The sequence below is a fragment of the Choloepus didactylus genome, chromosome 17, assembly GCF_015220235.1.
Source record: "Choloepus didactylus isolate mChoDid1 chromosome 17, mChoDid1.pri, whole genome shotgun sequence".
Lineage (NCBI taxonomy): Eukaryota > Metazoa > Chordata > Mammalia > Pilosa > Megalonychidae > Choloepus > Choloepus didactylus.
The window spans coordinates 44988816-45002139 of NC_051323.1; the positions used below are offsets into that span (position 1 = coordinate 44988816).

Sequence of the window (13324 nt, forward strand, 5' to 3'; positions counted from 1 at the left end):
GTGTTTGGTTAATTCAACACAGTAAAACTTGTATTTAATAAATGTGATCTGTGTTCAAGAGTCTGAAAAAGGAGATCAGACTTCAATTAGAGATATGAACAAAATGGACTTGGTTAGGACTAAGGTAAATCAGACTGAAGGTTAAAGGATGATGGACAGCATTTCTGAAGCTTCAGCTTCTGTGTGGGACCAAAGGAAGAGATGTTTATTAGGTGCAACATCTATATTTTTTGTAACACATTATATAATTTGACTTGTAGGATCAGTTTATTCAAACAACATAATTACATGGAGCATTGATTGAGGAGTGAGATCTGGTTGGTTTGTGCAGGTTAGTGTGGAGCCCTAGTACATCCCAGGACAATTCTGAAAGAGAATGAAGTTGTATTTGCTAAGCCCCCTTGAGGGACTCTGGGAAAATGTGGGAATATTAAATTTCCCCACCTGGGGAATTAATGATATTCTCACAAGCACTGGGGGCTACTGAATTAGAAGGCTGAGCCCTCAATCTTGAGGCTTGCCCTTATGAAGTTTGTTATACAAGGGAGACGCTAAGCCTCCTTAAAATGATGCCTGAGTCACCCCCAGAGAACCTCTTCTGTTGCTCAGATATGGCCTCTCTCTAAGCCAACTCTGCAGGTCAACTCACTGCCCTCCCCGCTATGTGGGACATGACTCCCAGGGGTATGGAATTCCCTGGCAATGTGGGACATGACTTGCAGTGATGAGCTTGGCCCTAGCATTGTGGGCCTGAGAAGGCCTTCTTGGACCAAAAGGGGAAGCAAAATGAAATAAAATAAAGTTTCAGTGGCTGAGAGATCTCAAATACAGTTGAGAGGTCATTCTGGAGATTATTCTTATGCACTACATAGATACCCCTTTTCAGTTTTTAGTGTATTAGAATAGCTAGAACGAAATACCTGAAACTGTTGAACTGCAACCCAGTAGCCTTGACTCTTGAAGATGATTGTATAACTATATAGCTTACACTGTGTGATTACGAAAACTTTGTGGCTCCCATCCCCTGTATACACTGTATGGACAGAGGAATAGAATAATGAGAACAAAAAGTAAACGAATAATAGGGTGGGATGGGGGGAAGGGATGTTTTGGGTGTTCTTTTCCACTTCAACTTTAATTCTTAATCTTTTTTGTGTATGGTAACAAAAATGTTCAAAAACTGAATGTGGCGTTGAATGCACAACTATATAATGGTGCTGTGAACAACTGACTGTACACCGTGGATGACTGTATGGTATGTGACTGTATCTCAAAACTGAATTAAAAAAAACAAATGTGATCTGGTAGAGGAAACAATTTTCAAAATGATACACATGGACGTCATTTATTCAGCCAATACAAGGAATGAGGTACGAGCATGGAGAAAGCTCCCAGTAAAAGCTCTACGTGAAAAAGGGCAAGTTGTCAAATACATCTCCTATGATTCCAATAAGAAAAGAAAGTGCTGTGTGGGTGTGTGTTGTAAAGAAATATTGTGTGGGACACACACAGAATGGTGACTAGTGCTCAGCTCTGGGGTGGGAGTGGCCAATGAGGGCTTTAATTCTTCAAATTGTTTACTGAATTTTTAATAATAAGAATGTACTTTTTTTTTTTTAATTTAATGGTGTCTACCAGGAAAACAAACACGGGTGTTGGTGAGAAAGAGCTTGAAAACCACCAATCAAGTCTGACCCTTTCCTTTGGCAGATAAGGAACTGGTGGCCCGAGAGCTCAAGGGACATGTGTAGGCCTGGCAGCTATATTAATCCAATACCAGCCCTGTCAGAGGGGTTAAAAACTGTTTCTCATGACAGGTTCTAACTCCACCCAGCAAGATTGTTTCTTTATGAACAAGGCAGATGTGTATTGCTTGAGCAAAGCCCCTGAAATTATAGGCTGATCCAGGCGGGTTGCCTCTTTCCTTGGTTAGTATCTTCTAACCCAAAGACACGTTGAAGCTCCTCTGCTGAAGACCCCCCCAAAGGCTTTCCATCTCACTCAGTGTGAGGGCCCATGTCCTTCAGCGGGCTCCACAACCCTGCAGGATCTGCCTCCCACTCCACCCTTCTCTTTCTCCTTCTGATATCATCTCCTTTCATGCTCCCCAGCTCACTCCTCTCCAGCCAATGGCCTCCTTCTGTTCCCCAGCATGCCAGGCACATTCCCACCTCTGGGCCTTTGCACCTGCCATTCCCTCTGCCTGGAATGCCTTCTCCCTAAATACCTGCAAGTTCCTTCCCTCACTTCCTTTAGGCCACTGCTCAAATATTGCTTTCTCTGTGAGACCTTCTCTGGCCACACCATGTAAAATTCTAGTTCTGCTCCAATACTCCTCGTTTCCCTTCCTCACTTTGTTTTTCTCCTCTCAGTGCCTGTCACCATCTGACATCCTGCCTAGCTCACTGCATACGTTACTGATTTCATCCAGTTTGCAGATAACTGAATGTATGCCCCATGAAGACAGCATTTTTACTTTCTTATTTGGTCCAGCACCCTCAGTGCCCAGAATAGTACCTAACACATGGTAGGTGCTCAATAAATATTTGTTGAATTAATTAGCAAACTGTGGAGCCACCTGAAACCCAGCCCAATGCCCCATCCTCTGACAAGCCTTCCCCACCCTTCCTCCTCCTCCACTCAAAACAGACCCTCCAATTACACTGATACTTCTCAGAGGCTAGTGGCCTTCTCATAGCTCTTTACCTTAATCTTCCAGGACTCGGGACATCCCCCAACCTCCCTCCCTGCTCTGTGCACTCAGAAGCTTACAGAATAAGCCACACACCCCCTGGCCCAGCATTCCAGTAACCACTCCCTGGCACTAGTGCAACTTTACAACCTAATTCTGCATTATTCATTTTCATTCATGCTAAACTGACCTCCTTCCCATTAATTCCAGGAGCCCTTAGGTTGCATGCTGCTTCCTTAACATGGAATGCCCAGCCCTACTGTCTCTATGTGTCTACATCTCTCCTCCCTCCAAGGCCCGGCCCCCTCTAATATTACCCTCACCCTCTCTCTGCTCCCTACCCCACTGCACCCCGAAGAAGTGGCCCCCCTCGTGTTTACCACTTGCCTCCTGTATATACCACTCCTGTGGTGTATATCATGCCCACCTTGGACCATGGCTTTGTATTTGCTGATAGGACTAATCTTTCCAGTAGACCTGCAACCCCAAGGGCAGGGTCCATGCTGGATTCATTTTTATTGCCCTCAGAGCATGTAATGCAGTACCCTGCACCTAGCGGGTGCTCGAAAAAATGTTTGTCAGCATGTAGATTGTTTTGGAATATCTCTTGAAAACTCACTCACTCTTTGGGTCTCTAACAACATACCTATCCCCTATTATAGCATGGGATATACTATAATCTAGAACAGTCTCAAACTTCAATGTGCACACAAACCAACAGGAGATCTTGCTAAAATGCAAGGTCTGATTCAGATTTTGCATGTCTGATTAGCTCTTAGATGATGCTTGCACTGCTGGAGGGTGGACCATGCTTTGAGCAGCAAAGGTCTAGAGAAAGTTGTGACTACATTCCTTGCATACAGTAGGTGCTCAATAAATGCATGTGGACTTACACTGACATGCCCTGTTATTGAGCTCCTCCATAGCTAGCCAACTTCACATGTGCGCTGCCTCTATCTAGTTTACAGGCTCACAGAGGTCTTATTTCCAGAGAGTCCAAAAGGCCAAGCACATATTAGGTCAACCCAGTGTTGTCCAGCAGAAATACAATGCAAGCCACAGGTGCAATTTTAAATTTTCTAGTCACTTTTTTTTTAGTAAATTCTCTAGTCACATTAAAAAAAGGTAAAAATAGGCAAAATTAACTTTAGTCATGTATTTTATTTAACCCAATATATCCAAAATATCATTTCAACATGTAATCAATATAAAAACTTATTAATGAGATCTTTTAGAGTCTTCATTTTGTACTAAGTCTTCGAAATCCAGTGCGTATTTTACACTTAAGCAGCATATCCCAATTCAGACTAGCCACATTTCAAGAGTTCAACAGTCACACGTGACTAGTACTGGACAGTGAGGGGCTAACCCTTAAGAGAGGGATGTTGCACAAGTGACCAAATGAACCAGGGAGAGCTCGACAGCACGTGGGAGGCAGGAGGGAGAGGGGTGGAGGCCCAGGCTTGGGGGCTGACAACTTACTGACAGCCTCCCGTGGTTAAGGATACTGCTCAGGTAGTTTTTGGCTTCATTCATCCTTGGCTCATTCTTCTCCAGCAGAGGGATGGAGTCCTTTACCTTTGCGTGGTTCTCTTTCAAACACTGCTCCAGTTGGGCCTCGGCCAGGAGCAATTTCCCAAAGTCATCTAGAAGACAGGACAGGGATGAGATGGACACGTGTGGGAAGACCCCCTGAACCCGGTAGATGTGGGGAGCAGTACGTGCCCCCGTGCCCACCCCCCATCCCCCAAATGGCTTGCATCTTGAGAAAATAAAGACACATATTCCACAAACTTAAGCATGGCCACATTCAAAACCCCTTGGGTTTATTTCCTGCTATAGTTTGATGGTTGAGGAGGTAGAGTTCCCAGGACTTGGAACAAATTCCCAAAACTTCAGAATTTAAAATGAAGGAAAAAGTCATACCCACATGCTTTGCTGTGGGTAATAAGTTCTTAACCCAAAAGGGAAAATACGAGGTGGGCTAATGCATTTTCACATGCTCCTGATTTCTGTGAAACTGTACTTGGTTTACTTCATTTTTAAGGTATTTTAACATGACCCAAAGAAAGCGTAGCAGACAAAGCCAAGAGTTAAGGTGGGGAGTGGATTTACTTGTATAGAAAGGCAAACCTGTCAACAGGTTTAGTGCTGACACTTTCCAGAGTGCTCTCATATGTGTGTCCTCACCTGCAGACTGCACCCCATGGCAAGTGGTTTTATACTGCTTGGTTTGATCTGCTGCCTGCCCAGACCACACCAAACACCCCAACTTACAGCAGAGGAGATGTGGCAGTGTTTGAAGTTGGCCCAAGAGTGGCTTCCTGACAGCCTCAGGCTGCAGTGCTCTGTGTGACTGGTGCACTGCCCCTTCCCCATAATAAGGGCAAGGACCAAATCTGTCACATGGTATAGATGCCCAACAAAAATCTGTCAAATGAATTGGGCCCTCTAAACTACCCCATGAGGAAGCCATATGGCTCACAAGGGATGACCCAAAACTGTCTCCAGGAATGTCCACTTGGTCCCATCCTTTGTCAGTGCTCTTTCTGCTGCCAGGATGGCATTCTCAGACCACAGCCTTGCTCACCGGATCACTGCAATTTGCTCACATCTCAAAGCCACTGGTCCTAAATTGTAAGGAAACCTCCCCTCAGAGACAATCCTTGAGCCCAGATTCCAAGGAACACCACTGCAGGATGTTTTGCCCCTGAGGATGCCACAGCCTGCCATCAGATCCTTTGCTACAATATGATTTTTAAAATTAAATGAAAGTATCTGATTCAAACTATCATCCAATGCTGGTGGGAATATAAATTGGTAGAATCTCTAAAAAAGGGCGATTTGGCAATATATATCAAAATTATTTTTGTAGATCCCCGGTGAGCCACTGATTCCACTCCAATGTGCGTCCCTGCACGTGTGTAAAACGATCTATGTACAAGGTCTTTCCTGCAGCATTACATGTAATAGCAAAAACTTAGAAGCAATTACTATGCCCCTCAACAGGGGAGTGATTCATAAAGTATGGTACATCCATAAAAAGGGATCCCATGGAGTCATAAAAAGGAAGTTGTGCTTGTTATGGAATGAATTGCAAGTTAAACTGACAAGAAAGCAAAGTGCACAACAACGTACAGACTATGCCACTGTGTGTTTACGCACAAAATATGTGAAAGGATACACAAACATCTGATAACCTGTCTGGCTTACCGTGGCGGGGGGGCCAGGGGCAGGGAGGGCCAAGAGTCTTTTCACTCGTTACTCTCGTACCTTTAAAATTTTGTACCTAGCCAAAAGCAAAATTCAAACCAGCACAGGAATGAAAGGCAATCTTCTCCACTTCCAAATCTCAGCTAGGAGGAACGGTGGACCGCTTGGCAGGGGATGCAGGAGACAAACAGTCCTGAGCTGCAATCCGAGTTACAACCCGGCTGTGTGACTCCGGGAAAGGTGCTCTCTAACCTGTTTTACAGCTGTAAAACCAGGAGGGAGGGTTAGGAGGCAGCCATGTCTGGGATTCACACACCCGCAGGGGTCTGGGATTCAGACCACGGCTTCTTCGGCTGAGAACGCGTCCCTCTGAACGTCGGCCCCTCCTCAATCTCCGCCTCCCGGGCTGGTCCGCGCCTCTTTGCGGCCCTGTGTGACGGCGCGCGGGCTCACGGGCTCGCGGGCGCGGCTCAGGGGCACGGCGCGGGAGCTCACAGGCTCGCGGGCACGGTTCACGGGCTCCCGGGCACGGCTCAGGGGCACGGCGCGGGAGCTCACAGGCTCGCGGGCACGGTTCACGGGCTCCCGGGCACGGCTCAGGGGCACGGCGCGGGGGCTCACGGGCTCGCGGGCACGGTGCAGGGGCTAACGGGAGCGGCTCAGGGGCACAGCGCGGGGGCTTACAGGCTCGCGGGCACGGCTCACGGGCTCCCGAACGCGGTTCAGGGGCACGGCGCGGGGGCTCACGGGCTCGCGGGCACGGCGCGGGGGCGTGGCCAAGTCGTCGGGCCCGGCCCTCGCACCCCAGCACACACTACGAGCCCTCCCCGAAGCTCGTCGGTTCAGTTCCCTATATGCCCGGCGAAACCAGCTTCCTTCCAAGCAACCCTCAGTCTCGAAATACTCCCCAGAGTATGCACCTTTCCTCAAAATAATGGGGGTGTCCTCTACACGCGTACTATTCAAAGTGTGGTCGGTGCGCTGGCCTGGGTCCGCGAATGCTACCCAATCCCGAGGAGATAAGTGCAGAAATTTTAGACTACAATTTAGAAACTCTGATAATTTGACAGAATAATTTTGAATCTGTTGACTCTACTAACACAACACTGAGAGTCGTATTTGTGTATTTTTCCTTTCGCTTTTCTGGTCACTCATTTTTGTTGTATCTTTTGAAAGTATCAGAGCACGCGAGATTGGAAATTGAAAAGAAAACAAAAACAAAAACAAAAAAACCCTGATCCTTCGCAGATCTTTCTGAAGCACTTCTCTAAACAAGACTGCCTTTTACTGTGAAAGGGGAGCTAATATTTGTCGAGGGTCTAAGTGCCAGGCACTTTAATATATAATGTCGTTTAATCTGCACAGCCCTAAACGGTAGGTATTAGTCCCATTTTATAGATTATGATAAAGATAGCATTTCCTGAGCACTGACTCTGCACCAGGCACTGTGCTAAGGACTTTACTGGTCTCTCCTTCAGAGGAGAAAACAGACTGACAGACCTAAAAATAACAAGGATAAGCTCAAAAGGCTAATAATTGGCAAAGCTAGAATTTAAATCTGGGTCTGGGAGAGCCGAAAACCTCTTCTCTCCCCACCACCTGTTCCAGGAGCCTTGGTATCACAAGGTGACAGTGACACCAGTGGTATCTGAGAGGAGCCAAAAGTAGCCCTCAGGGTCTGCACCGATGGAAGGTCATGATGGCGTGGGTTATCCAAAACTCTTCTGCAGGGAATCTGGAGCCTCTCACACATTCGTATGTACGAGAGTGACGGGTGTGTGTGAGTGTGTGTGCTTTCATCAGAACGTTACTTTTCTACTCATATTTCCTTCAGATGAAGCTGTTATGATCAATGGAGGGGTGAGGGAGTGGAGAATTGTAAGGAGTCAGCCCCTTGGAAGAAACGGGTCTATAATATAATCCATTAGATGCTGTGCTACTGAAAGTTGACTATAGAGGACATAATCACTGGTTATAAATCGTTACCGGAAGCATTGGCTAGCTACAGCTCAACCAGCACAATGTATATGCAACATTATTACGGTCACAGCCTTTTAACCCAAAGAATAGTCTGTCTCCCCCTGCATTCCATGCAGAGCAAAGCTGGCAGTTTAGAAATTGAACAATCTAAGAGCTGTAAACGGTAGATTAAAAGCTAATAGCAATTCCAAAGGCAGGGATAAGAATTGCTCACTTTCATATATCTGTCAGTTTCAGACTATTTCCTTTACTAAGACTTAAGGTCCTTCTCCCATGCCTTTTTGCCCTCCCTGTTCACTCCTCCACTCAGCCTAATGGTTTTTGTTTAATCCACACTCTGTAATTCACTTCTTTCTCTTCTCTCTTTGCCCAATACTCCTTCTTCCTTCCGCCTTTTCTTTCCATCCCACTACTGCTGGCTGGCCAATCTGTGGAACTGAAGATATATCGCAGAGTCTGGGCTCTGCAAGCTATTTTTTTTAGTTTCTGTAGGAAATTTCACTGACACAGGAGGGCTCAGCACCTCAGCACCTCCCCCAGCCCCACAATTTATGGCATTGAAAATATTCTAGGTTCTCATTTGTTAAATAAAAATCCACGTGGCTAGAGGTGCTCTTGTCCTTCTCCAAAACAAGGCAAAACAAGTTGCTCTTTATCATCCTTTTGTCCAAAACCTATTCCCCATCCAGGTTTGTGCTCCAGCTGTTTGTGCTCCAGCTTCTACCCTCCCAAGGGTGGGAAGGGGAGAAGCTTCAGGAAGACTCTCTGGACAGTCAAAGTCTCTGGGAGCCGGGGTGTGATTCTGGCAGCCCAGCACCCTTTCCCTCAGGAGGCCCCAGGGAATCAACCGCTCCATGGTCACCCCATCTTCTAGCCTCACCCTTGTTTCGAAAGTTTCCTCAGCTACCTTCTTCGGAGCCCTTGCAGCTCCTGCCCTTTTGAAGAACCCCCTCAGGGACCCACTTCAAAGACATAAGCCTCCTCACCGGACCCCTATGTGGAGAGCGGTGCTCCCCTCTCCACAGCTTGCCCACCCAGGGCTCAGACCCGGCCCTTCCCTGCAGGTCAGATGGGGGCACGGTGGTTTCTGCAGCTGCTCACCTCACAGGACTGCCGAGGGCTGGAACCTTCCAACCGCGGCGAGAGGAGGAAGCTGCAAACTAGCGAGAGGCCACCTGCCCCCAAACACCCCACTCTAACTTAAACCAAAGAAATGCTCAGAACAATCTCCAGTTAAAAAAAAGTCCAAAGGGGGAACTACAGATTAGAAGAGATTCAACATGGATGATAGAGGGATTGATCGAGGGACAGATCTGTGACAAAACAAGTACAGTAAACTTTTAGTGATAGAATCTTGGTGGCAGGTATATAGGTGTTTACTGAAAAATTCTTTCAACTTTGCTGTATATTTGAAATTTTCAGTATAAAATGCTGGAGACGGTAGAGAGCAATTTTGGACTTTATTTGTATCCTGACTCTAACAAACCAACTGTGAAATTCAATTGCTAGAGTTTTTTGGTGTGATAATGGTATGGTGGTTATATTTTTAAATATTTAAGGAAGGGTGGGGGCAAGTGGAGCTACAGCTCCAACACGAGTGTTCAGGAGCTCACAAACATTGACACTGACTGATGGGAACATGGGACTCATCCTTCCCTCTACATTTTTAGGTTTTTGAAATTTTTCATAATAGAATTTTCTTTTCTTTTTTAACCACTTGGGTGGGGCTCTTTGTTTTTACCCAAATAATTCCCTTCACAGCCAGTCATACTCTGGGGGTTCCCCTGCTGCCATCCTGACCAAATCTGAACCGGATGTGCGTTTCAAAGAAAATGTACAAACTGTACAATTACCTTCCCCCTACCTCCACCCCCAATGGGGTACACGTGGCCTCCTCAGACAGGAAAAGGTGCGGGGGCCGGTCCTCTTAAGCATCTTCTGATCCCTCACTCCCACCAGACCAGAGTCACCACCACTGCCACACACAGCCCCATCCGCCCCTCTGGCCTTCTGCCCGCCTGGAATGGAGTCTGGGCTCTGCAAGCTGTTTTTTTTAGTTTCTGTAGGAAATTTCACTGGCACAGGGGGCTCAGGGCCTCAGCACCTCCCTCCCCCACCCCCACAATCTATGGAGCTGTGAATGTGCTACAGTCCAGATGGGAATCTAAGAATCTCCTGGATTGCTGGGGGTGGGCTGCAGCCCCAACACCCCCAAAAAGAGCAAGCTCTCAGTCTCCAAGTGTTCAAGGAACCCCTTGACAGAGAGAAGCAAAATAGCAGACAATCCAAAAACTGCTCCACAGATGGACTCAGGGAGCCCTTTGTTTTCTTTCCTCCTAGGTTGTGTATGTCTATGTGTGTGTAGGGGATGGTGTGTCTGGATTTAACAGTGGGAGAAAAAAATCACTCACAGAGCGAAAATCCAAGTTGGCAGGAGGGGTCCCACTACCCCTAAGTCAGTAACCGCAGTGAAGCCAGCCGGGACTCCCCGGCCTCTGCTATGTTGCTAGCGGACCCAGAGGCAGGGATCCACACTTGGGTATGGGGTCTACCCCATATCTTTCTGCAACTTGGTGTCTCTGTCTCTAAAATGGGACAGTAACTCTTGCCCCTCCTCACAGGGTTGTTTCCAAGAATTAAATATATATATAAAGAGAAAGCACTGTATAAACGATAACCTGCCATACCATACCAATGTTTCCCAAACTGTGTTCCATAGAATGTGGTCAAGTTAAGTTTGGGAAACGTGGCATTTGTTCTCTAACCCTGGCTTGCACATGACATGGCAGGTGAGTATGTTAAGGGCTCTGAGAAATCCTGTAGTTAAAAAAAATTCTGTTTAATGTGATTTAATCCACTATTTCCAAACTTACTGACTTCCCAAATTCTTCCTTTGTGGGATGCTTATTAAGTGCCCAGCCTCCTTGAGACCTCTGAAGAAGGCTTAGGAAATACAGCCTCCGGTTCTACACGAAGAGGCCCCTGGTTCCTGTCTAGGGCCCAGTATGTTTCTCTGTGCTGCCAGCCTCACTCCAATTCCCACACTTGACACGGGGTCCAATGCCATCTGCTGGCTCAGTTCCCACTCCCAGCCTCATCTCCTCATCCCAGCACATGACCCCTCACCAAGGGGAACCGGTGATGTCTCTCTCCTACCCTGGAAGAAGGGGCTTACCAGCTTCTCCCAAACATGTATCTTCAGCTTTGGCCACTACCCCGCACTGCCATGCTCAGACCTACCCCAAAGCCTCAGACTGACTGTCCCTGCCACCCAACCCCCGGCAGCAGGCTTCCATCCATCCTCCCCTCTGGCCCTACATACCCTGACTTTCCCAAACACTCATCAGAGGCCAAAGTTCTGCTGCTTCCTTGAAGTCCTCTTCCCTTTCTACTGCGCAATCTAACCACACAACTGCCCTCTAATCACCTCCCTGCCTCCCCAACCATTCCCAGAGATCTTCAGGGGCAGGAATTTTTACTATACCTCTTTTAGGCATGATTAAGTTAAAAGGATGTACTTGGAAACTCCCTTCAAATCCTGGTTCCGCCAAATACTGGCTGGGTGATCCAGTTAATTTCTTCGTGCCTAACCTTCCTTATCTATGTATAAAGTGGGGAAAATAAGAGCACCTGCCCCAGTGGGGTGGCTGTGAGGAGTTAATGAGTTGACTGAAGTGCTAGGACAGTGTTTGGTACAAGTGAAAGGTAGAAAAGTGGTAGCTATTATTACCATTATCATTCCTTCTCCCCCACTGAGCCTTCCTTTCAAACTCTTTATGTCTCTATTTCTTAGCTGCCTCCTTTCACAAAAGGCTCTGAAGGCTCCTCAGTGGCTGTGCATGCGAAAGAACCGGGCTTGGGCCTAGTGCTCTCGAGGCACCAGAACAAGACTTGAGTTTGGAGGCTGGGGCGGGGTGTTCCCCCACTGCCACATCGGGGTGCTTTCCCGCTCCAGCCCAGCCAAACCAGCCCTACCGCTAAAGTCACCTACTGCCACGGCTAGCCGGGATCCGAGTCCGACCACGGATGAGGAAACCGGAGCTTGCCAGGCCTCTTCCCCACTTCTCCACCACCCCGCCCTGGCGCTAGGTCAAACCCCAACCCTTGTCTGCTGCGGACAGAACTCCGTCTTCAACTTTACTTGGAGGAAACAGAGGGGAAGGAAAGGAGAGCCAAAAGAAAGGTAAGCAGTCAGAGCCCTCGCCGGATAGAGTTTAGGACATCCCCGGACCCAGGTGGGGAAGGAGTCCACGGATGCGCTGATACGTGCCGATACCATTTTACAGTAGACAAAGTTACCCTTATGATCCTAAAGGATTTGGAGCAAAAGTCCTTTTTCTCTTTCCCCCCAAAGTAGAAGAACCTTCCTAATTACTCAGGCTGAGCCTAAAACCAGCACTGCGGGGAGTGTAATCCCGACGGCTGCTCTCGCCGGCCGGGGACAGTCGCAGCGCGCTTCCTGGAAGAGGCGGCGCATTTCGCGCGCTCGTTTCCTGGGAACCATCCAGTCCCTTCCCTCACTCACCCGAGTCCTGAGCGGTGAACGAGGGGTTCGGGCTGGATCGCCGGCTGCCTCCGCCGCCCTGCATGACCAGCGTCTGCAGCTGCCGGACCAACTCGTGCACGCGGTCCCAGTGGCCCTCGGCGCGGCAGCGCTCCAGCTCGCCCTCCACCTTCAGGTGGGAGCCGTGTGCGCCCTTCGCAGCCATCTTCGAGCGGGCACTGTCGCGGAAGAAGCGGCTGAGAAGTGGAGACCCGGCCGGGGTCGGCGTCCAGGCTGGGGCGTACACGCGGGCGGTGAGGTTGGAGGAGGAGCGGGCGGCGGTGGGGGCCTGGGTGGCAGCGGGGGCCCGGGCGGCGGCGGGCGGGCAGCAACACCACCCAACGCGCCGCCCGGCGCCTCCGGGCTGGGACTCCGACCGCGAGGCCTGGACGCGTCTAGGAGCAGCCTTCGCCTTTGCTGCAGCAGCTCCTCCCGCTGCTGCCGCCGCCGCAGCTGCAGCTGCTGCCACAGCCTCGGCCCTGAGCCCGGGCGCCGCCAGCTGCGGACCCGCCCCTGGCAGCTGCTCCACCCCCGCCGGGGCGTGGCGCGAACTCGGCGAGCGGGACGCGCGGGCGGCCAGCGCGGCCACAGCAGCCAGGCGCGCGACAGGCGCCCGCGGCCGCCCCGGCGCCCGCTCCCCGCCGCCGCCGCCTCTGCGCTCACTTTAATGCTGCGCGGAGCCCGGGCGCCCGGGGGCGCCTCGCTCCCCTCCCCCTCCCCCTCCCCCACCGAAAGGGGCTCTTGGCCTGGGAGACCCGCGCCCCGACCACTGGCTTTGTGTGGTGGTCCCGTCACCACTGCTCCCCCGGCACGTCACAAATCCGGGGAGAGGCCGGCTGGTCGCCCCCAGCTGCGAGAGCGCGCCTTCCCGGGAGCGTGGTCCCATCCCGGCCCTG

At 49.6% G+C, this 13324-nt stretch overlaps 1 protein-coding gene across 3 annotated transcripts in view; it reads right to left on the reverse strand.

The window, feature by feature from the left end:
• TTC7A (tetratricopeptide repeat domain 7A) overlaps nucleotides 1–12929 on the reverse strand; it is a 126408-nt gene extending 113479 nt beyond the window's left edge. For 2 of the 3 annotated variants that reach the window (XM_037806987.1, XM_037806985.1), the window contains exons 1-2: nucleotides 12411–12929; nucleotides 4175–4338 (exon numbers count right to left, since the gene is read on the reverse strand). In XM_037806987.1, the coding sequence (XP_037662915.1) occupies nucleotides 4175–4338; nucleotides 12411–12594 (348 nt within the window). In that variant the 5' untranslated portion in view covers nucleotides 12595–12929. The remainder of the gene's footprint in view (nucleotides 1–4174; nucleotides 4339–12410) is intronic. The other variant, XM_037806986.1, reaches the window with a different exon arrangement.
• Between the last annotated feature and the right edge of the window lie 395 nt (nucleotides 12930–13324).